This window comes from Trichomonas vaginalis, chromosome IV (assembly GCF_026262505.1).
Source record: "Trichomonas vaginalis G3 chromosome IV, whole genome shotgun sequence".
In the NCBI taxonomy this organism is placed as follows: domain Eukaryota; phylum Parabasalia; order Trichomonadida; family Trichomonadidae; genus Trichomonas; species Trichomonas vaginalis.
The window spans coordinates 4,723,296-4,744,966 of record NC_067206.1 but is presented as its reverse complement, the minus strand read 5'-3'; the positions used below and the strand labels follow the sequence as shown (position 1 = coordinate 4,744,966).

Genomic DNA, 21,671 nt, shown 5'->3' with positions numbered 1-21,671 from the left:
AAAGTTAGTCGCTGCTAAAATCTTAACCTTGCATTTCGGGAAAATCTGACTAATGGCTCTTAGACTCAAATAAGTAACACAGATAGAAAGTACTCAGTATAACAATTATATATGTACACTCAAAGTTAGTCGCTGCTAAAATCTTAACCTTGCATTTCGGGAAAATCTGACTAATGGCTCTTAGACTTGTTTTGATAATTAATTCTTCAATTATATTATAATTTATAACAAATTTCCTCAAACTATCTGTATGTCATTCAATTCCCGGCCACTACATTCAATGATGGACCATTTCCTTCAAATTTTGAAATACCTTATTCAATTTGTTGTATGGAGCCCGTGATATTCAACACTATGGAGCTCCTCCAGTTTGGTATCCAAGAAGAGATAAAAGCTAGCATGGGCTACTCTCAAAAATGCAGGAAAGAATACTCCACGATCGAATACAAATGTAAGTATCCACAGTTAGTATACATATCATGTGTACTGTGGCACTGCGTTCCTCCGTACGCAATACTTGTGAATTTGACACTTTACAAAACCGTTAACGTATATTTTACAACACAAACACAAACACCAACTTAACCTTAAATATTTATAAAGCCGCCAACCACTTCACCTCACTACTGTAAAAATAAACGTTCTCACTTACAAAAGTATTGCAACTCTTCCCATTGCTGTGCTTCACACAATAGTTCATATTCTTCAGTATCGCTGCTGTCGCTCCAATCGTCAGAGTCAAAGTCACTGTCAAAATAAATGTTAGTAAGTTTTGACAAAGCTAATGAAACACGTTTACCGTTTGTATCGTATGCTTGTATAAACTTTCCATTCTTCATTCCTTCATAAACGCTCAAACTAACTTTACCCTTTCTCCCTCGTATCTGATAGAATGTATTTTCACGAGGAACGAAGAACAAATTCTTGAACTCATGACCGTTGTAGTTTGTTATCTCAATAGTTTTCGTCATTTACATCCAAATAAAAATTTTCAGTAAAAATAAACTTAAAAATTAATGATATCACCACCCTCACACGTATGAAAACATAGCACAAAAATAAATTTAGGTGAAGTGGTGATATCTCACCTCTTTTTTCACCTGTTTTTTCACCCGTTGAATTCATTACTTTATAACTCTCTTCCTTTCTCCAACTCTTCTAACTTCTTCTTAAGTTCAGCAATGTTGTCCTCATGAAGTTTAATCTTTCTCAAAATTCCTTCTCTATCTAATGGTTGCTTTATCTTTCTAAACTGAACTCTACCATCCTTCATAGTATGAACGTAAAAACCTTCTGGAATAATTCCTGATTTAATGTATTCTACCAAAAACTTTTGTTTCATTGCTTCAGTGACTTTAGTCGTCATTTCAATCAAATAAAAATGTTCAAATAAAATAAAAATAACGTTATTTTTCAGTAAGGAAACGCAGGAGTTTTACGATTTATTTGAGGAGTAGGTTCTGGTTTAAATGTTGGAGTCGGTTTAGGAGTTGACTTTTGAACAGGAGTTTGTACTTCCATAGGTTCAGGAGTCATTGAAGGTTTTGCTTGTGAAGGCGTTGGTTTTGACGAAGGTGTTGGAGTTTGTTTAACTTCAGCTACTTCAGTATTATTTATAACATTTGCTTTATTTCTTTTCAACATCATAACTGCTCCTGCTGTAGCTAGCAAACCTAGTGGGAGACCATATCTTATATAAGGACTTGACCAAATGCTATTTTTGACAGGAGCTGGTGGAACACCTAACCTTGGTGAAACTGCTCTTTGCCATTGTGCAGCTCGTAAGAAATATTCAATAGGTGCTCCATAATCGTTTGGTAAAGTTTGTTTCACAGATGGTGAAGGTTCACGAGAGCTTGATGAAGAACTCATTTATAAGCTTTAAAAATAAACGTTCATCCTTTATTCCTCACTGTCGTCAGTTGCTAAGTTATAGTCGTCAAGTCTTATTATTGGTATGCCTGACTGTCTTACTTGTATTGCAAAGCAACAATCCCTCATAAATCCAATAAGTGGCTTTGGTACATTTTCAGTTGCTAGTTCAATAGGTCCTTTAACAGACAATTTGTATGTTATTGGAGCAGTAGATGTTTGACCTTGCTGGAAGCAAAAGTCCACTTCTGTTGGAAAACCACATAAGAAATGTGTGTTGTCATAGCTATCCCATTTATGTTCCACACTACCATCATCCACCAATGACCTCATAACATCTTCATTAAATCCTATCATATCATTGTTTGTATTGCAAGCGTTCGCAACCATTTCATAAAATACAGGTCCATATGATTTTTCAGGTTCTGCAGGCATATTTCCATAAGCTCCCATGGAAAGCTGAAGATATTTAAACTTAGGGTTCTCAAAATTAACATAATAGTTGTCTTTCTTTCTAAATAGTGCCCAAATACTTTTAACATTAATAGGCGTATAAGCTGCTGTAAATGTTGCACTTGAACTATCTGTATTCTTTGAGAATGAACCGTCCATAGGAATCCAATCCATAACTTTAACAGGAAACATAAAAGCCTCGTTTGTATAATGTTCTACAAGTTCTGTATAAATGTTAGGGTCTAAAGAGAATGACTTTGGATGAATGAAACATTCATTAAAATCCATCTTTGTTCGAAATAGTTGCTGGGTTACAGTTGTAATAGTAACTGTTCCACTAGCTTCTACTGCCTTCGTTATCATAGTGAATGGTTCATTCCATGGAACAAATTTATTTGTCGGTGGATTGAAGCAAATGCAACTTTAAGAGTTGGATTGAAAGCAATGATATCATTTACAGATATAGATGTGCATTGTAAGGCGTCGCTACTGAACTTTACTTTAAGCTGAATGTTTCCTGCAAAAGCTGGAATAAATCGAATAGCTTCTAATGGAAGGAATCTTCTAACAGGAATTCTTAAACGAAGCTTAAAATCAAATGATTTTCCTGCTGTAATTGGACCTAACAATTTGTCCTGTTCTGCATGTTCCCGAATGACTCCATACATCTTCATGTCGAGTCTTTGAGAAAACATCTACTTTCTTTATTTGTTCGGTAGTTTGTGAGTTTGAAGTTATATATGCTTCTTCTCTTGCGTTGTCTTGAGAATATACGATACGACCATTTGCAAGGATTTGATATCCAGCAACTGCATAGAAAGCGTCATCGAAACCAATCCAAAATCCTGGTGGGTTTGTTTTATTGGAACCTGAACCAATTTCTTTATCTACAATAAATTGACCTTCCATTTTATACGTAATGAATGTATTGTAAAGGTCCAACATATTTTCACCAGGAGGTGAGAGATTGAATGTTACCCATGTGTTATCTTTAGCAGTTCCAGGTTGTGATGGAATCTTTGCGTCAGAATATTTTCTATTAGTGTCACCAATTTGAACTGCATTGTCTATGATATCGAAATATGAGCGAATCTGATGAATATGCTCTGCTGGAGTAAATTCGTTTAACTGTTCGTTCTGCATGTATTTACTTCAGATAAAAATATCTATTTACTTCATTATTCTCACTCTTCTTCTTGGTATTCGTGGTGGAAGTTGTTTCTTGACATTTTCAATGAACTGTACATTCTCTTTTGTCTCAACTTCTTTCACTGGTGGGTCAGGGTTCTTTGACTCGGTTTGCTTTTCAATGAAATTCACGAACTTTGCAATAAGCTCTTGGTTCGTTATTGAAAGTACATCTGGCTTCTTTTCTTCTTGTTCTTTTGGTGGCTCAGTTTGTACAGAAGGTTTTATATGGGCTTCGTGGACTTCACCCTTGCCATGCACCTTAATGTTGTCGCTCTCTGTATTCGCTAATGGAACCTTTCTTTTTCTTACATATATTTTACCATCTTTACTCTGACTTACATAATAGAAAGGATGTTGTATTCCTCTGGCGTCATTTAATATAATAGACTCTCGTTCTGATTTTGACAAGCTCATTTTACATCGGTTAAAGTTTTAATTTAGTTTTTTATCTACAGTCAAATGACTCAGTCAAATCCTACGGACAAGACCCAAGGGGTCATAGATGTTGAAGCATTGAAGAAAGAAATTCGTGAACAAATTTTATCCGAACTGAAGGAACAAAAACAAGAACAAAAGCCAGAGAGACCAAAGAGAAAACTTAGTGAAAAACAACTAGCTGCATTAGCTGCTGGAAGACAGAAGAACCCACGTTTGCTGGCGAAAAAAGCTAGAGAAGAAGCAAAAGCTAAAGAAGCTGAAGCAAAGAAAGAGTAAATGGTTTATTTTTATCCGAATTAAATGTATAGACAAATACCTTTAACTGTTGCGTTCAGTAGTGAAAACCCTGACGTCAAAATAAAGGGGAACAGAGTAACGTTTAAGTTTCCAACAGACTGGATTGTGAACATAAATGAAGAGAAGTACATTGGCATAACATCTATGTATATAACACGTGCTTTCAGAAAGGTTGACTTTATACTTCAAGTCGAGATAGAAAATGACGAACAGTCTTTAAGCGCCCAAAACATTCACATATACAAATACTTTAAAGACGATACAACATTGCAATGTATGATTTCATTTAATGAGATGTTCGAGAAAAAGTTCAATATTGAAGTACAAACTTTACAGCCTTTACGTGAGTTTCTTGCACAACTGAAAGAAGAAGGTAGTCAGCCACAACTTATAGACTTTCATTATGAATTTAATGAAAATGAAGATGGAACTCATGACTGTCAATTCATTGTATTCTCACCATTCAATGAAGTCGCTAAAAGAAAGAAAATCCATTACGTATAAGATTTCAAATCTCCGAACCAAGTGATGATTTTAAGAATGTTTTCAATTATGATGCAATGCTTCCGAGGAAAAATGAATTTTCAAAGATTGTAACACCTGGCATTTGGGATAGAAAGCAAGCAATACTTTACTCTAATATAGCCAAAGGCGTTGAAAATGAGTTCATTGGTCATACAAGAACTTCACCACTTCCTAACCCTAAATACTATAAATTAACTGGCTTCAATCGTGAGTTTTGGATAGACATGTACTCCACTCATGACCATAAATGTCCAGTGTTCTTGCCTCCAGATGGAAGGACTGTCTCTACATTGAAGCACAACTCTTAAACTCTACCATCGCAGTATTGTAAAATCTACGCTAGCTTTATTTTTATCACGAATGACCTCATTGCTGACAAAAATAAATGACCTCAGAACTTCAACTTACGAATAAAGCTTGTTTTAGTCGTTATTGAAAAGTTGAACTTTTCAGCAAAGCAAGGTTGACATGACTTACATAAGTCGAATGCAATCTCTTGACCATCATAAAGTGCTTTGTAAAGTTTCATTAAACTGAACTCAGAGTCTTTGTCATATGTTCCAACAGGTATGTGAATGTTCTTATCTTCATTGTAATAGCATTGTATAGCTTCAGGAAACATTTCATTAGCGGTTAAAGCAATAACATCTTGCTTCACGCCTTTCATTCTGCAGTGAAATGCAACTTCATTTAAATCGTTAGTGAGTAAGTCTATGTAGGTCTTCTTTCCACAGAAAATACTTTTATAAGCTAAACTTTGTTTTCCAGGTGTTATTTCTGCAAAGTCGCTATGAAATTGACCAAGGTTCTTTCCTATAAGTTCGCGACCATATCTCTTCTTAAACTCTGCTGCAAGCTTTGGGATGTCTTCATTATATAAGTGCATACTGTCGGTATCCTGGTAAAAGATTTGAAGTCCCATGTCCTCTGCAGTACAGAATACTTCATTCATAATACGTTTTGACATAGACAGAATATTAACACCAAGTGGACAGAAGTTAAAGTGTCTGCAAATGCTTTTCGTTAGCTTGAAAATAGTTTTATCTGAACCATCCAAACCTTCGAACTTCACTATATGGTTGTAATTTCTTATAGCATATCTTATAGCATCTTTGTCATTTACTATGGTTATTTTTGACTCAATAGGAGATAGAATAGTTTTGCCATAAATGCTGTTCAGAATGAGTTTTATAATTTCTTGTAAGGGGTTTTCTTCTTTCTTATACTTTAACCTTAACTCAAACAACTTCTTTACTTCATCTCTTATTCTCATATCTCTGTTTCCATCGTAATAGTATCCTTGCAACACTTCACATTTGACACCTTGATATTTTATGAGGTCTTGTAATGTTATATGGTCAACATACATGAGACAGCAAGTGTTTGAACTTCTTGGAACGTTAAGTTCTGGATTTAGTTCAGGGTCGCAAACTATTAAATGAAAGTGTCTGGGTATACCAATCTCTGTTATCTTAATGAGAACAAAGAAGCCAGACATAAACTTTTCACCAATGGGTTCCTTTTGGTCGTCATCGAATAAATGTCTCATGAGATACTCTGTGCTTAACATTTCTTCCTTCAATACTTTTGGAATACCTTCTAAAGTATAAAGTCTTGCTATAGCTGAAGGATATAATGAAACAGTGTCGAAGTCAGCAATGAGTTTCTTTTTGCTCTTTTGTTTCATGTTATCTGACAACATACATCTTCCACCTTGAATGCATCTCGAAATAAATTCTCTTGGTTTATTTGAGAGGTCATAAAGATTTCCATTCGGGAAGTATACTCTGTTCTCAAACAATTTGTTAGCAATAGAACAAATACTAACGTAGTCATAAACGTTTAAATCAAACTCTTTCAATAAGTCATTGCGGAACTTTACAAAACCTTCTCTTAAAATTCTTACATCTTGTTTGCAGTAAAACGTGCTATATTTTTCTAAGTCGAAGTGGTTCTCATCTATTCTGCAACCTTTGATGGAATCTATGTTTTTCATAAATGTATCTGCATCATGGATAAACTTACATGCTTCAGAAATGACACCAGTTCTGTTGTCATTTGCTAACAAAACACTGCTGTAGTAGTTATATGGAAATACTTCTTTCGGTCCTGTTTGTAAGTTAAACATAGCAGGAAATAGTTTAAGCTTCTTATTTATAACACTGTAAGAGTCTTTTATAATAATTGCCCGTCCTTTATATAAACCAGTTATTTGCATTGTTCGTGAACCTTTAATGATGGGAGTTCCTTTCACTTCTGTCATGTGTCTTAAGATGAAGTTTATGTCATAACTGAGGTTATGGAAATATATTAAACTCTTGTCAGGAAGTCTTTCCAAAAATTCTGTTGCACAGTTTTGACCCCAAATGCTTTCACTAACTGAACCATCTTCACTGTCATAACAGATGTTAAAAGCTTTATGAAAGCCATCCGTACTACACTCAAAGTCAGCAAAGAAAACGTGCTCAGGAATGAATTTACATTTAGCTTTATTTACTTCTTTTGACTCTGCTTTCTTCTTCAGTTGTACACAATACTTTGGAGCATATGTCAAATCTTTAAATGGTGCAAGGTTCTGTTTATATAAGTCAGTAGTATATGTGAAAAGTTCTCCATAAGAAATAGGTTCGAAATATTTGCACTCCCACAATGTTTTCATAACATCCCATAACGGTGTTGTTCTATCATAACGAACTACATATTTATCTTCTCTCTTTGTATAAATCTTCATCTGTTTCTCAATGTTCATTCCACCACAAGCTTTGAGAATTTCTTTATAGTTTCGAATGAAGTATGTTGTCATTGGAAGTCTTTCATTTAGCATGTAGTGGTCTTCAACAAGAAGTAAGTCAATAGTTCTAACAGTTTCGCATTCTTTTGGTATATATCTCTTTATTTCATTATGTCTTGAGTCATTGAAATAACCAATGGTAACATTAAATGCTATACCTGTTGCGTCAGAAATTTCTTGTACTTTACTTTGAGGAAAGTCTCTAACACGAATGACTTCTCTCATGTGGTCAATAGTTTCTTCATTTACTCCAGCCTGAATGCAAGCATAAACGAAACAATTGTCCTCTGTCATAAGTGTTGCAGTTCTTTTGTTCAGTTCATTGAAGATTTGGTAGCGTTCAAGATTTATAGGTAATGTGCAAAGATACTTCCAGAACTGACCGCTTCTCTTCTTATAAAACTTCTTTTCACCATTTCTTTCCAAAGTCATCTATATCTGTTTTTCCTGTTTGTTTAAGAGTTCCAAAATGGCTTTCTGGTCATTTGTCAGTGTGCTTTCATCTCTATATGGTCTCTTTTTTGGTTTGCCTTTCTTTACATCTGACATCGTTAAGCCTTCATATTCTGTTAAATCATACATCTTTATTTCAGTAAGATTCTTTATGTTTGTCAAGAAGAAGTCATAGTGCATTTCAACAATACCTGCAGCATTTGCTTCTATCTCTGATATAAAGTTCTCCTTCAAGAGCTGATGTAGTAATGTTCCAATATTATTGAGGTTTAACGTAGAACATTCATACTTTCCACCAAGTTTATAACATACCATCCATCTTTGTTGGAGTTTATTTTAATCTTCTCTAAGAGTCTCATGAAAACCTTACCGAAATGTTTGTGTAAATAGTCTCTGTTTGGTTCATCTAAAGCTTCGATGTTAAAGTCAATGAGTCTATTGCCTGACTTCACATTTCTCTTCCTATTCTCTTCATCTTTCTTTAACCATCTCTCACCTTCTTTTGGTTTGTCGTCAATGGAACGAATGACATCGTTAGCTTTGCGAACTTGTTCTATAGCACTTTTAAACATCTCTCTTCTCTGTTGTTTCAGTGTGTCGTCTCTTCTTCTTGTTTCACCAACGTTCGCATTTGTTATGTCAAACATTTCTCTTCTTACTTCATGAGGTACTGAACGTCTATGATATAAGTCAATAGCAATGTCATTTAAAGGAAATGCTCTTGCATGGACTTCGTCCTCGCCGCGTTGCGGCTTTATGAACTCATGAATTCTATCATAACTTATTGCACCATTGTAGTCTTTAATGAAGTCAGCGAGTGCTTTTTTGTTTGTCGCGTAATGTTTTGCAACATCTATATTAGCTTCTGTAAGAAGTTGTTTTATTTCCGAGTGTTCTAACTTAGACAACTTCCGATACATCTTTAGTAGGAAATAAAAAAATATTTTTTCGAAAAAATAAACTTAGAAAAATTATTTCTTTATATATTTGCCATTCCGAACTTCGAAAAGATGTTTTATACCAGCATAGAATTTTTCTCTAGAGCTTGGTCTTATATCGTTTTCATGACAATATTTTCTATATTCTTCATATAAAGCCTTTTTTTCATACATTTTATAAGGACAATCTAACCAGAATAGCGCATATCCATTTTCGTTATCTAGGTCTCTATATGTTTGTGGAATTTCGCTTTCTTCTGTTTGTAGAATTTCGCCTTCACTATTTAGTTCTATGTATATATATTGTGGAATTTCGCTTTCTCTATTTAGTTCTATGTCTATATATTGTGGCTTAAAAGGATGTGGGCAAGAAGGGTCTGGCGCTATGTAAAAAGTTAATTTTTCTGTCATCTTTTCTATCGGATAAAAAATATTTTTTGAAAAATTAGATTACATTTTTTTAAGTTATTTTTCAAAATAATTTAATATTTTTATTTTAATGAAACACATGCAAGATTGCAAGTTCTTTTCATACAATGCTCTCGCTACTGCCATCAAGAATGAGTTCAATGGTTCTGCAAACGTTAATGTTATCTTTAACAAGAAGTTTGTGAAAGAATCTAAGTTCGGTCAGTATGTCAGACCATTAGCTATTGTCATTGACCGCAAACGTTATACTTCACAAGAGTTAGCAGTAGTTTTGAAACAAAAGGGTTTCTTCGTGAATGTCAAAGATACTCATTATACTGTTATAAAGAACTCCAACATTGACTTCTTCAGTATTGCTATGAATCTTTCCGAACAGAAAGAATATAAGAAGGGTGAAACATCTGTGAAATATTATCCTTCATCTCTGAAGACAATAACGAACAAAGATGTTATACAAAAGTTCTTACCAAAGGTTGAAGAAGCTTCTATTGACATTGACGAAGGAAGTGAAATGGTTGAAGAAATTGACCCTGAAGCTATTTAACCAAAAATATATTTTTGGTGAAGAGGTGAGATGTCACCTGTTTTCTCACCTCATTCTCTCTTCGTTAATGTTGTCGTGACTTCTTCGTTAATGTTGTCGTGACTTCATTCTTCCTCTTTGAAGTTATCGAAATATTCTGTTATTTTTTCCTTCAGTAATGGTAAGTCTTCTTTGAAGGTAAGTATTGTGCAACCTTTGATGTCATAGTGTGTTTGAGGAAGAGTATTTTTGACAATTTCTTTTATTTGCTCATTCGGTGTCATTGAAATCGGTAAGTTTTCACGATAGAACCAGTTTCTGTCAGATTTATATATTTTAGCAAGGTCGTAAAAGCTTTTGTTGTTTCTTCTGACTAAATGCAACATAACCATATCTCTGTCTTCTTCATTCTCCAACTCTTCAGTATAAATCATATACTTATAGTTCTTTTCCTTTCCTTTTGGTACTGAACGCGGTATTCTTTTCTGTATGCTTTTGTCTTTGGATTCAATGACTTCATCTTTTGCTTGAAGTTTCTTTTCCATCTCTCCACGTTCTTGTCTGTGAAGTTCGTCAAGAAGTTTGTAAATATTCCAAGCATAACGTGGTGAAGCCCACATTGCAACTGCATTTACTAAAAGTCTATGAACATAATATCCTCTCAAACCGTTTGGCAATTTTTCACGATTTTCATAGAGTTTTGGCGACTGGGATTTTTTACCTACTCGCTGTTCTTCACTGTTTTCAGAAAAAAGTACGTCTCGCTGTGCTTCACTTAATAGTTCTATGGTGCTTTGGTTCCTAAACCAGTCTTTAGGAAGCTTAGTATCTGGAGCAAAACAAGCCGTCAAAATACTTTGCATTTGGTACATGTCGTCTTTGACAGAACGAATGAGTCTCAATTGTTTGTTATACTGTATGTATTCGTATTCTTCATTTATGACTTCATGAACGATAGCAGTTGTTGTGTTCTCTAATGTTGACATATCTGTCTTTACATACAGGATAAAAAATAAATAAAATAAAAACTAACTTTATTTTTTTTTGAGATAAACACTATTTCTTCACAACATTAAATTTTATCCTGTATGAAATGACTTTAAAAAGATTATTGACTGACTTCGAATACTATCTCATTGACGCACTGACAGACCCTCAAAACTGTGTTGAAAGTTCTTTAAGCTTTAAGATTGAAGGTACGACGCATTTTGTCTTCACTTACGTATTGAAAGAATATGACCGTTATCATAACGAAGTGAATCAAACACTAATAAAATTTGTAGATAAAAAATTGGTTAACAATGAATATTTTAAACGTGAAGACCCAAACACTGCTGGAGATGATGAAGAATACAGACAAGTTATTGAAAAAAATAACGCAAGATTAGATGCAATAGAAAAGAAGTTTAATGAATGTCTTACAAACACGTATGAATATCTTATGCAGTGGGAAGCCAGATGGAAATAAATTTACGTCAAATATGCAATTTATAAAATCTTATGTCGACAGGCTACGTAGCACAGTGGTCTAAGGTGGTGTTATGGAGGGGTCAGAGTCTGTGGTTCGAACCGCGACAGCGCCGTATTTTCTTATTTTCTTTGTTTGTCTTGTTTGTCGTGAATAAAAAGTGTCATAAAAGTGCTCTATCTTCCACGGGAATAAATAAAAAATTTACTTTATTTCTTCTTTATTTCTTTGTTCCCGTGGAAGAAGGGTTTTGCTGTTTTTTTCTCAGCCGAAATCAATGATTTTTTCATTTTTGGAATCCTTAGCGAATGAGGAATCTTTTCTCTCGTGGAAGCTTTGAACAAAAATATAATTTAGGTGAAGTGGTGAGATGTCACCTGTTTTCTCACCTGTTTTCTCACCCTAGTTATTTTATAAACGTTTTACATGGTAAACGTTATTTTTTTAAATTTTGTGAAAACTCAACGGTTTGACACAAGCCCTAAAAATTATTTTACTCAGAATTTTGTTGCTGAATTCAGCAAAAATAAGCCGCTAGCGGCAAGGGCGAAGCCCATGTTTAGGTGAAGAGGTGAGATGTCACCTCTTTTTTCACCTAATTTTTCACCTCTTTTTTTCACAAGCGTTTTACATGAATTGTACGATGTATATTTGAAATCCTAAACAGTTTTGTAGCTTCTATTTCTTCGCTGAGGATATCAAAAGTTTTAACAATGCCGAAAGTCTCTTTATATTTCTTCTTGACGTCAGATAGAAGGAAATCTTCTACTGTTGGATAGTTTTTGTTCAGAAATTCTAACATGTTCATTTTATCTTCTGCTGGCTTTTCTGCTTCTTTCTTTAAGTCTGCATAGTCGTTTCTCATACGTTCTATCTCTTTGACGGAGTAGTTATATTTTCTTATTGCTGCTTTACATTTTGAACATTGCGGGTTCATTTTTGCGTTATACATTGAAATAAAACCAGCTAAAACAACTAAGGCGTCAATTGCTCTCTTCATCTCAAACATAGCGGGTCTTATTTGTTCGTTCCATACTTTGCCTCTTCTATCTTTATCTCTTATTTCCCAAACACATTTTGCAACTAACGAAACAAAGTTATCGTAAGTCTTAAACTCCTCAGATTTATATATGTCAGAAATGTTTTTATATACCATGTCGCAATCTTTGTCCATAACTTTATGGTTGCAATGAAAACCAAGGAATTCATAATTTACTTTACGTATGAACTTCTTTATTTCTACTGAGTCAGTTGGTTTCACTTCAATTTCGTCGAATTCAGGAATAGTTAGTTTTTGTTGTTGGATTTCAGGCAATTTGGGTAAATGGTCAATAATGTCCTGCATTTCATAAAGATATTCTTCATTTTCTTCATCTTTCGCACTACAGTCTAAATTACTTGTTAAAAGTTCTTGCTTTATCTTCTGGATTTTTGTTTCGAAAGTATATGAAGAAGGAATGAAGTTTTTCATCTCTACTAACATTGACGTAGGATTCATGACTAACGAGTTTGGTGCTGTTGTTGTGGACAGAGTCCCGCCGTTCGCGGCTTGAATTGTTGTTGTGCCGATTGTTGAAATCATATCTTTTATACAAAATAAAAAATAAATAAAAATAAAACTAACTTTATTTTTTATTTCGGGAAAATTCACGAAAATTCCTGAGGTGAAAAAAGAGGTGAAAAAACGGGTGACATCTCACCTCTTCACCTAAATTATATTTTTTGGTGAATTCAATAAAAATAAATGGTTCATTTACTCACAATATTTTTGTACAAAACGACCCCAAACTTTTAACTTCTTTTCTGCAGCTTCAAATGCTATCTTAGCGAGTTCATATTCTCTAAATTCTCTCTTTAAATCTTCTTGTTCCCATTGGTCTAGTTCGTATGGAGAATCTCTATAACCATAATATATCTCACGTTCATGTTCTAATTGTTTTTCACACATTTTTCCAACTTCTTCTTCGAACAAAGGTTTAGCATTCTCCACTGTATCTTCGAGTTCTTCTTCATCTAACTTCTCATGAACTTTCTTGTCTATGGAGTCCATAATATCTTTGACATAAAATGCATACTTTACAGAGCACCATTCAGCAACAAAATGAACGAGGTCAGCATGTATGTAAATACCTTTGAATTCATTCATAACGCCCTTAGTAAGCTCATAAAATGCTTGTTTTGAGGTTGAGCCACTTTTGGCTCGACCGTATTCTTTCAACCAAAACTCAAGAATTTCCTGCATTTTAGCACTATTGAGAAATCTGTTTAAATGGTTTAACTTTCCTGCTTCTCTTGCCATCTTTGTTGCATTAATGTAACCATCCTTGTCTCTACGTAAGACTTCAATACCGTTATAAGTGCCTTTTGTGAATGTTTCACCATTAGATTTGTTCGTGAATGTTTTTGCTTCGACTGACATTATTGTCTTTACATACAAAATAAAAAAATAAATAAAATAAAACTAACTTTATTTTTTATTTCGGGAAAATTCATGAAAATTCCTGAGGTGAAAAAAGAGGTGAAAAAACGGGTGACATCTCACCTCTTCACCTAAATTATATTTTTGGTGTAAATTTATGACAAAAATAAATGGTACCATTAATGATATCATGACTGTTCTCATTCATGTCTGATTTACATCTAATGAAAAAGTTTAGAAGAATTTTCTTATTCTTTCTGGCATGTTTTTATCTTTCCAGTACTCCCGCTCTAATGGTCCCAGATGTGTTGGTTTAGATTCTCTCAAGTTCTTAGATGGTATAACATCTTCAACACCTCCTTCATATCTTACTTTATAAGTGTCATCGTTTATGTTGTAGCCAAGTATTTCAATAACCACTCCTCGCTTTGCTTCGTCAATGGTTTCAGCAAGTTTGCCATTACTACTTTCGACTAATTTATGTCGAGGATAAAACGCAATAGAGTCGTCGGCAGCTTTTATAAGATATCCATTACCTTGCGTAGAGTCTACAATATAATAATTTCGACTTAACCTTAAACGTTTCTTTGTCAACGGTTTGTCGTCAAGAACTACACGAACTTTTGTACCAGGAATGAGGGTAAATTGTGTTGAATTTCTGATATTTTGTGTTTGGCTTCGTTTCTTTTGTATATACTTTTCTTCTTGTTGTTGTGTCATTGAATTTGGTGTATGTCCTGTTGTAGAATGTGTTGAGGAATTATATACTTCGAGAAAATGTTTCATTGTTTCTTCGGTAAAGTCTCGCTCTTGATTTAAATCTCTGAGCGTTCTTATGAAGCGGTTAATGATACCGAGTATGTTATGGTTATGGTCTTCAGTAGTGTAGTGAGTTATGTTATGCTTAATGAGAAATTCTGTGATTTCATTGCTGAGGTATGCACCGTCTTGGTCTGATGTTAAAATACTTGGGCTATGTTCTGCTACAAACTTTTGTAAAACTCTTAACACTTCATGAGTTCCTTTATTTCTCATTATATACGCAAAAGCTTTGCGAGTGTTAACATTAATGAAGATGAGGAATGGTTTATGTCCTCCTTTTCTGCTTTGAATGAGAGTGTCAAATTGGTATGCGTCAGGAGTGTTGGAGTAAATTGGTAAAAAGTAGTCGTAAGGGTTTATTTTTGTTTGATGTACAACATTTTTGTCAAAGAACCTTTTCACTTCAGCTCTGTTAGTAAATCCCCAACTCTTTGCAGCTTCATTGAATTTCTTAAATGACCTCCATGGATGTTGTTCGAATACTTCTTTCAAGCTCATTTATGTAAAGTTAAAGATTTTAACCAACTCGTATCCAAGCGTGCATTGTTATATAAGGAGGCATATAATCTTTTCCATTACCTGCTGGGTCTGTAATACCAGCTACAACATGTGTATGATTTCCTGCAGTTCCACAGAAAATACCTGTGCTAACATCTTTGGGGTCAGTTGTGATATCATATCTATGCATTCCCTGTCTATCCGAACCCGCTGCAAGATTTGTATAACCTCTTTTTGTTATTGAATGTGAATGGTTTCCTTCCACAGATGTTCTTCCACTGAACCTATGCATATGTGAAGGAAGGTTTTCAATACCTATTTTCTTTGAACCTCCCATCTTCATTGACTGAGTATTAGTGTAGAATGGAAAACTGTCAACTATTTCATACCATCTACCACCAAATAAAGTGTTTGGATTTATTGGATTCATAGACGTATAAACAGCTCCTATAGGATATATTAAATCATATATGCTCATAACTCTATAAACATATTCTAAAGAACTTATGTCATTAAATACCATTTGGAATGTATCTCCCGGATGAAATGTTGCATTTGTTCCACTTTTATAATGTAATGTTAGTTCAATAGAATTATCCAAGAAAAATTCAAAAGTATCTGGTTGAAGACCTCTAACAAATTCAAATGGAGTTGCTGGTTCACCATTTATAATTTCTGTTGTAAATGTCATTGTATCTGGTTTCGAAAATTTCTTTGATAGTTCTTCATCCACATAAGTTTTGTCTGCTTTCTTATCTAACATTGCGGGTAGTTCATATGCTTCAAAGTTTCTGGCATGACTTTCAATGTTCCTGCAACTCTTATCTAAACTGTTAAGAGTATCTTTTACGCTTGTACTTGGATTTTCTAATGGTGCACTTGAACCAAGGTCAAAGTTCAATATTATGTCGTCTGCTCTAACAGTAGTGAAGGATTTATGTGTATGGTTCTTGTCAGCTTTACTGTCTAATGTAGCTTGAAGTTCATTTATATCGGAGATGTTGTGTTTATGAGATTTCAAAACTTTGTTCGTTGCTTCAAGTTCAACTTTGTCAGCTTTACTTTTAATAGCATCTTCAAACGTTATTTTTGACTTAACTCTCAAAGTAAATCTTGGTTCAACTAATACACCGTTAACATTGAAAGTAGAGGCATAAATTTCACCGGTATAACCAAATGCTTCTGGTGCTTTAGCTACATCATACTGTACAGTACAGCTTATGTCATAACCTTTAGCACGAATGTATTTATATCTTCTTTCATTAACATTTTTTGTCTTCGCTTCATCACTTCGTGTTAAATATCCATGGTAGTCCGTTATAATCTGTTCGTCTGAAGTTATATAATGAACGTGGTTCTTGTCCGCTTTACTATTTAATGTAGCTTGAAGTTCATTTATATCGGAGATGTTGTGTTTATGAGATTTCAAAACTTTGTTCATTGCGTCAAGTTCATTTTTGTCCGCTTTACTATTTAATGTAGCTTGAAGTTCATTTATATCGGAGATATTGTGTTTATGTTCTTTATCTGCTTTTTCGGCTAATTTCTCTTCTATCTCATTTATTTCAAGTTCATGCCTACCACCACCTCCCGAAGAAGTATTTTTCTTCAGCTCTTGAAGAACGTCCACTTCGCCATCTTTGGTGTCAATAATGAGACTTTGAGTTAAAACCTTTCCTGTCTTAATGGATGTTTGTAAAACTTCTTCTTCACCGTGTTCGGGGTCATGGTCGTCATCATATCTTGTGAAATCAGAGATGTTGTCATACATTAAGCATATCTGTCTCAAAAGTTCTGCTATTTGAAACTGGAACGAAAGATATACAGAACTTTCATCATCTCCTAAAGTCAAGTCTGCTTTCTTAAGTATTTCTTGAATGTATGCAATGAGAACAGAGTACCTTGGAAAATATTCGAACAATATTTCATTAGCTGTTGGTTTTGGTGGTTCTTTTGGAGTTTCTGTTGTTTCAGTTCCTTCTGTAGGTTCTGTTGGAGTTTCTGCATCTCTTGACTTCAATGCTCTTGCTCTCAAAGACCTAAATGTTAGAGCACCGGGTTTTACAAAGGACTTTATAAATGCTTTAATAGTTCCTGGTAAGTTATTGTTAGCATTAAGTAAGTTCCTTATGCTTCCATCATGTACGTCCATAGCACTATGTAAAAAATCTATACTTTTCTTGTAGTCAGCAATAGACTGACTGTGATTTTTTAAAGATTTGTCAATACCTTTAAGCCAATCTTCATGCATGTCTGATACTGAGCCAAGAATATCATTTGCTTCCTTTAGTGTATTTTGTGCTTGTCGTAAAGTATCCAATCCCGTACGTGCATTGTTTGCTATACGTCTTACAGTATCTATTTGACTCCTTGTTTCTTGCATCCAACCAGATAAAGTTTTAATAGTATCCGAACCATTTGAAATGAAGTTCAAAGCATTTTTAACGTCATCTAAAGCTTCTTCACCAAGTACCGCCCATATCTTTCCGATTTGGTATTGAAGAACTCCATATGAAGCAGCTGTTAAACCAGTATTTATAAGGTCCCATATCCATGATTTAGCAGTTTTTCCATCCTTTCCATCCTTTCCATCCAAACCGTTTTCGCCTTGAGGTCCTTGTATTCCTTGTATTCCTTGTATTCCTTGTATTCCTTGTGGTCCTTGAGGTCCGGTGTCACCCTTCTCTCCTTTCAGTTCATCTTTATGTTCGTTATAATATTCTAATGTCATAAGGTGTACATCATTACTGCTACCAGCAACGCCGAGAATTTGTTTCTCATTCATGACTAAATTCTTTAGGCATTTAATGTTGTCGTCAAATCGAAAGCTCTTTAACAATTCAATGAGAACATTCAGTACTTTCACTAATGAGGCATCTACTGTAGAATTTATATATTGCACCGTTCCATCATTTATGATAGGAACCTTGCTTGTTGTAATGAATGGGTCATAAGTGTTAAAAGTATCGAAATCAATGACTTTTTTAGTTTTTCCATCGTCAATGACTAAATCATTGCCTTCAATGGTTAAAGTTGAGTTTTCGTTTACTAGTTCATGTGCTCTTCTTGCTTCATTTGTTTCATACGCATATGCAGCAATAGTCATATTTTAATGAGAATAAAATGTTGTTCTATTTGCAAAGTACAGACCCAAACGAATACGGGACAGTAAAGCTACAAACAAACTTAGGTCTTCAGAATGAGGCGCTTGCTTTCAGAGTTGTTGACTTCAATACTATCGCAACTTTTGTCATAACAGATGAAACAGATTTCATAGAGATTGAAATAGATGACAAAAGAAGTTTTATAACATTTCCTAACAGAGCCGAGTACAGAATAGATAAAATTGCTGGAGTCATAGATACTCTCATAAATGAAGAAACTATTGACAACATAGATGTCGAACTCTCTTCTGAGGGAACATTGAAGTTCAGTAGCAAGAAAGAGTTCAAGATACCAAGAATGAGTCATAGAGTACAACTTCTTCTGGGAGCATACCATATGACATTTCCTTTGAAAAGTGTTGACAAAACGATTGAGATGAAATCTGTTCCATACGTATGTTATGGTAATTGTTTGTACATTGAGTCTAAAATAGCTAATGTCACAGGTATTTCAGGAGTTAATAGTAAAGGTTCAGTAGAATATAAATCCTTCTGTTATGCAGTCAATTCAATGTTCATTCCAAAAAACTTCCTGTCATAGCAACTCATTTAGGTAAATGGGTTCGCATTAGTCCTCATAATTTGAAAGACATGCAATTCAGACTTGTTGACTTTCAAGGAGAGCCTGTAGAACTGAAGGCACCAGTGCGAATGACTGTTGAAGTTGACTTTTTAGAAAATATTAAATGCAACAGCTTACAAGAGAACTCAGAGCTAAAAATATAAAGTATGAATGTTATGTATTAGGTCATGAACTTTGGTTGTTGCTGTTTGATGAAACAAATGAATTAGTTATGTCAGTCAAGAGAACAGAAAAAGGCGTCAAAGGCGCCGAGCGCAAAGCGCTATATTGTGTTAGTGAAAACTGCACCAAGTCAATAAGATTAGGTTTGCATTATGAAGATGAGTTCGATACTGTTGAAGAAGTTTTGGATAGATATTACAAATTGCTTTAATTTACTAAAACATATTTCAAGCAAAGTTTATATTCTGTTGAAAGTTTTGTATACTCGTTCGAATATTTATACTTAAACTCAACTCCTGGAGTACCTGGTATTTCAATGATGCGGATGTTACCTATTTTCATGAATGGTGGCGTTTGACCACAGCATTCGATTTCAGGGTCGAGATAGTCAATGACACATTGTTTCCCTGTTATTCGTGAGATAACATTTTCAAGGTCCTCCTTTGTTAGAATTATTTGGTTCTTACTTATAAGATTTGTCAAAAGCTTCTTATCGTCTTTGAGTAAAATTGTTTGGTATAACTGAAGAAGGTAATGGTCTACGTTATCTGAAGGATTTGTTTGAACATTTGTGTAAGGGTTGTCGTTGGCTTCTCTTGAAAGAATTTGGTCCAGTGGTGGATACTCTAACTTAACATCTGATGTAGCGTTAGCGTTTGAAGCTGTGTTTAAATTCACGGATTTCAGCTCTGGTTCTGGCTCTTTCAAACACTCTGAACTATAGTTCTTTATGAAAAATGAGATACTTTTGAAAATTCTGAAAGACAAAAAGTATCAGGTTCAATATACAAATGCAATTATCTATTTTTTATTTTCCTTACAAGTGTTTTCAATTTTTTCTGAGAGATGTAAAAATTGACTGAAACTCAAATCAATAATTCTAAGAAATATGATTTCAATTTTGATAGCCATCGGCGTATGCTTCATGCAATTCATTCGGACTATATAATCACATGCACTTAACAAAACGTGCGTTTTATGAAATATTCGTTACTTTCTCTCAAAATTTTTATGCTACTCTCAAAAAATATACTATCAGTTTACAATTTTTACACATTGATTTGATAAATAATTGCATTTAATATAATTAAATCCATGTAATGCTTTTTTTGATTTTTTCTAACCGCGCCGTTTGTCTCAAACGATTATTCTTAACTTTCATTATAATATCCTTATTTGATATATTTTATCCACTTTAGTAACAATGAAAATTTATTCGAACAATTAATATTTTTTTTTACACACGCAATTCCTTTTAAATCAATCAATGTATATCTTCTCATATCAAAAACTTTTTTATCGTTTACAATTTTCATTGAAGTTTTTTTGAACTCTCCTCACAAAAAATTCAACAAAAATCATTTTTCGTTAAAAACTTATATTTGGCCATAAAATCGCCTCTACTAAGATAAGCTAGTCTAAATGTATATCCAAATTAAAAATTTTATTTGATCGTTTTCAATCTTCTCGAACTTTTCTTGAAAATATTTTTATATAACAATATCAACAGTAGTTATTTACTCCATGTTTTTCCCATTTTTCATTAATTTTGCCAAGTTCAATAAATTTTATCACTGATTTCCCAAACACTACTGTTTCAATAGATCTTTATTTAAGTCAATAAAAAAGCAATATACATTATATTTTTGCGTTTACACAATGATTTTTAATTTCTTGAAATTTGATCTCGAAATTTTATCTATATTACTCTGTGAATTACTTGATATGATAATCCACAATGCTAAATTCTATCTGTAAAAGGTCTGTTTTTTATTATTACGCCTCTCAATTTGAAAATTTTGATTTCATAAGTGTCTTATTTCAAATATAAGCGCAAAATCCATTTAAATAAGTAAATTTATGAGCTTTTGTCATTAATCAATATTATCTCTCTTGTTTATTTTTACTTTGATTCAAATTGATTATTAAAGGCCTTCAAATTCGAAAAATATCTTTCTCTCAATGAAATAAATTCTTTTGTCAGGACTATTAAGTGAAAAGTTGAAGCAAATTCATAATTCGAAACCTTGAACAAATTGAATTATTTTCAATGCAAGATTTGTTTAGTTAAAGATAGTAATATTATAAATTACATGCTTCTGTTACATGGACTGTTGTAAACAGAAATTCATCAAAAGTGACACCTCAGAAAAGCTAAAATATTGAATTTTTGGAACTTTTGATAGAGCACGTTTTTAAATATTAATTAAAGTCAATGTATATTTTGTAAAGATTCTTTTTAATAAAAAAATAAAATTTTGAAGAAGAACACAAAATCTTCTGAAAAATAATATCACATAAACTCATATTATTTTCTAATATATAACTATTTTATATAAAAATCAAATTCAATGATCTTAAAAGCGAAGGATAAACCTCAAAATTTACGAATATAATGAGTGGGAATATAATGCTTATCTATCATAAAACCATATGAAATATCAATTTTTGCTTTACGCCTAATTTTTGACGACAATTAGCAAAAAATGTTAAATGTTAACACTCAGTCCATTTGAATATGAAAAATAAAATTGACTTTGATTAAATGTTTTTATTTATCATGCAATTCTTCTTGCGACCAAAGATTTGAATAAAAGTTCAAAAAATAAGATAGCTTAAAAAATAATATACGGTAGTGTTTACTA

At 33.4% G+C, this 21,671-nt stretch overlaps 12 protein-coding genes and 9 pseudogenes across 21 annotated transcripts, besides 5 other annotated features; 5 read left to right on the top strand and 16 right to left on the bottom strand.

Annotated features, from left to right (window-relative positions):
- Positions 1-464: part of a mobile genetic element that runs on past the window's edge.
- Positions 465-19,767: a mobile genetic element.
- TVAGG3_0030970 (uncharacterized protein) lies at positions 645-971 on the bottom strand (the record flags this gene model as incomplete). The annotated part of the gene is made up of 1 exon (XM_051220437.1): positions 645-971. The coding sequence occupies one exon, from the start codon at positions 969-971 to the stop codon at positions 645-647; it is 327 nt and encodes a 108-aa protein (XP_051105423.1).
- Positions 972-1,129: a terminal%2Cinverted (terminal inverted repeat of Maverick-1A transposon ID:TVAGG3_0030760).
- Positions 1,130-1,366, bottom strand: TVAGG3_0030960 (uncharacterized protein; the record flags this gene model as incomplete). Its single annotated transcript, XM_001305550.1, has 1 exon — positions 1,130-1,366. The coding sequence occupies one exon, from the start codon at positions 1,364-1,366 to the stop codon at positions 1,130-1,132; it is 237 nt and encodes a 78-aa protein (XP_001305551.1).
- TVAGG3_0030950 lies at positions 1,417-1,872 on the bottom strand (annotated as a pseudogene). Its single transcript has one exon. A coding segment is annotated over exon 1 (456 nt).
- Positions 1,903-2,325, bottom strand: TVAGG3_0030940 (uncharacterized protein; the record flags this gene model as incomplete). The annotated part of the gene is made up of 1 exon (XM_051220436.1): positions 1,903-2,325. The coding sequence occupies one exon, from the start codon at positions 2,323-2,325 to the stop codon at positions 1,903-1,905; it is 423 nt and encodes a 140-aa protein (XP_051105422.1).
- TVAGG3_0030930 lies at positions 2,996-3,468 on the bottom strand (annotated as a pseudogene). Its single transcript has one exon. A coding segment is annotated over exon 1 (473 nt).
- TVAGG3_0030920 (uncharacterized protein) lies at positions 3,496-3,930 on the bottom strand (the record flags this gene model as incomplete). Its single annotated transcript, XM_001305552.2, has 1 exon — positions 3,496-3,930. The coding sequence occupies one exon, from the start codon at positions 3,928-3,930 to the stop codon at positions 3,496-3,498; it is 435 nt and encodes a 144-aa protein (XP_001305553.2).
- TVAGG3_0030910 (uncharacterized protein) lies at positions 3,976-4,230 on the top strand (the record flags this gene model as incomplete). The annotated part of the gene is made up of 1 exon (XM_051220435.1): positions 3,976-4,230. One exon carries the CDS (start codon positions 3,976-3,978, stop codon positions 4,228-4,230), a length of 255 nt encoding a protein of 84 aa, XP_051105421.1.
- Positions 4,546-4,755, top strand: TVAGG3_0030900 (uncharacterized protein; the record flags this gene model as incomplete). The annotated part of the gene is made up of 1 exon (XM_051220434.1): positions 4,546-4,755. The coding sequence occupies one exon, from the start codon at positions 4,546-4,548 to the stop codon at positions 4,753-4,755; it is 210 nt and encodes a 69-aa protein (XP_051105420.1).
- Positions 5,168-5,728, bottom strand: TVAGG3_0030890 (organellar and viral DNA polymerase type B; the record flags this gene model as incomplete). The annotated part of the gene is made up of 1 exon (XM_051220433.1): positions 5,168-5,728. The coding sequence occupies one exon, from the start codon at positions 5,726-5,728 to the stop codon at positions 5,168-5,170; it is 561 nt and encodes a 186-aa protein (XP_051105419.1).
- Positions 6,362-6,994, bottom strand: TVAGG3_0030880 (annotated as a pseudogene). Its single transcript has one exon. A coding segment is annotated over exon 1 (633 nt).
- TVAGG3_0030870 lies at positions 8,591-8,940 on the bottom strand (annotated as a pseudogene). The gene has a single exon. A coding segment is annotated over exon 1 (350 nt).
- Positions 8,995-9,369, bottom strand: TVAGG3_0030860 (annotated as a pseudogene). Its single transcript has one exon. A coding segment is annotated over exon 1 (375 nt).
- Positions 9,458-9,931, top strand: TVAGG3_0030850 (uncharacterized protein; the record flags this gene model as incomplete). The annotated part of the gene is made up of 1 exon (XM_051220432.1): positions 9,458-9,931. The coding sequence occupies one exon, from the start codon at positions 9,458-9,460 to the stop codon at positions 9,929-9,931; it is 474 nt and encodes a 157-aa protein (XP_051105418.1).
- On the bottom strand, positions 10,036-10,731 carry TVAGG3_0030840 (annotated as a pseudogene). The gene has a single exon. A coding segment is annotated over exon 1 (696 nt).
- On the top strand, positions 11,004-11,378 carry TVAGG3_0030830 (uncharacterized protein; the record flags this gene model as incomplete). Its single annotated transcript, XM_051220431.1, has 1 exon — positions 11,004-11,378. One exon carries the CDS (start codon positions 11,004-11,006, stop codon positions 11,376-11,378), a length of 375 nt encoding a protein of 124 aa, XP_051105417.1.
- On the bottom strand, positions 11,995-12,960 carry TVAGG3_0030820 (organellar and viral DNA polymerase type B; the record flags this gene model as incomplete). Its single annotated transcript, XM_001323907.2, has 1 exon — positions 11,995-12,960. One exon carries the CDS (start codon positions 12,958-12,960, stop codon positions 11,995-11,997), a length of 966 nt encoding a protein of 321 aa, XP_001323942.2.
- Positions 13,132-13,797, bottom strand: TVAGG3_0030810 (uncharacterized protein; the record flags this gene model as incomplete). Its single annotated transcript, XM_051220430.1, has 1 exon — positions 13,132-13,797. One exon carries the CDS (start codon positions 13,795-13,797, stop codon positions 13,132-13,134), a length of 666 nt encoding a protein of 221 aa, XP_051105416.1.
- Positions 14,218-14,832, bottom strand: TVAGG3_0030800 (annotated as a pseudogene). The gene has a single exon. A coding segment is annotated over exon 1 (615 nt).
- TVAGG3_0030790 lies at positions 16,531-17,500 on the bottom strand (annotated as a pseudogene). The gene has a single exon. A coding segment is annotated over exon 1 (970 nt).
- TVAGG3_0030780 lies at positions 17,569-18,223 on the bottom strand (annotated as a pseudogene). Its single transcript has one exon. A coding segment is annotated over exon 1 (655 nt).
- On the top strand, positions 18,968-19,237 carry TVAGG3_0030770 (uncharacterized protein; the record flags this gene model as incomplete). Its single annotated transcript, XM_001305549.1, has 1 exon — positions 18,968-19,237. One exon carries the CDS (start codon positions 18,968-18,970, stop codon positions 19,235-19,237), a length of 270 nt encoding a protein of 89 aa, XP_001305550.1.
- A 1,371-nt stretch (positions 19,768-21,138) lies between the features above and the next one.
- Positions 21,139-21,176: a mobile genetic element.
- Positions 21,139-21,176: a terminal%2Cinverted (terminal inverted repeat of Banshee-A3 transposon ID:TVAGG3_0030750).
- Positions 21,177-21,671: the final 495 nt, after the last annotated feature.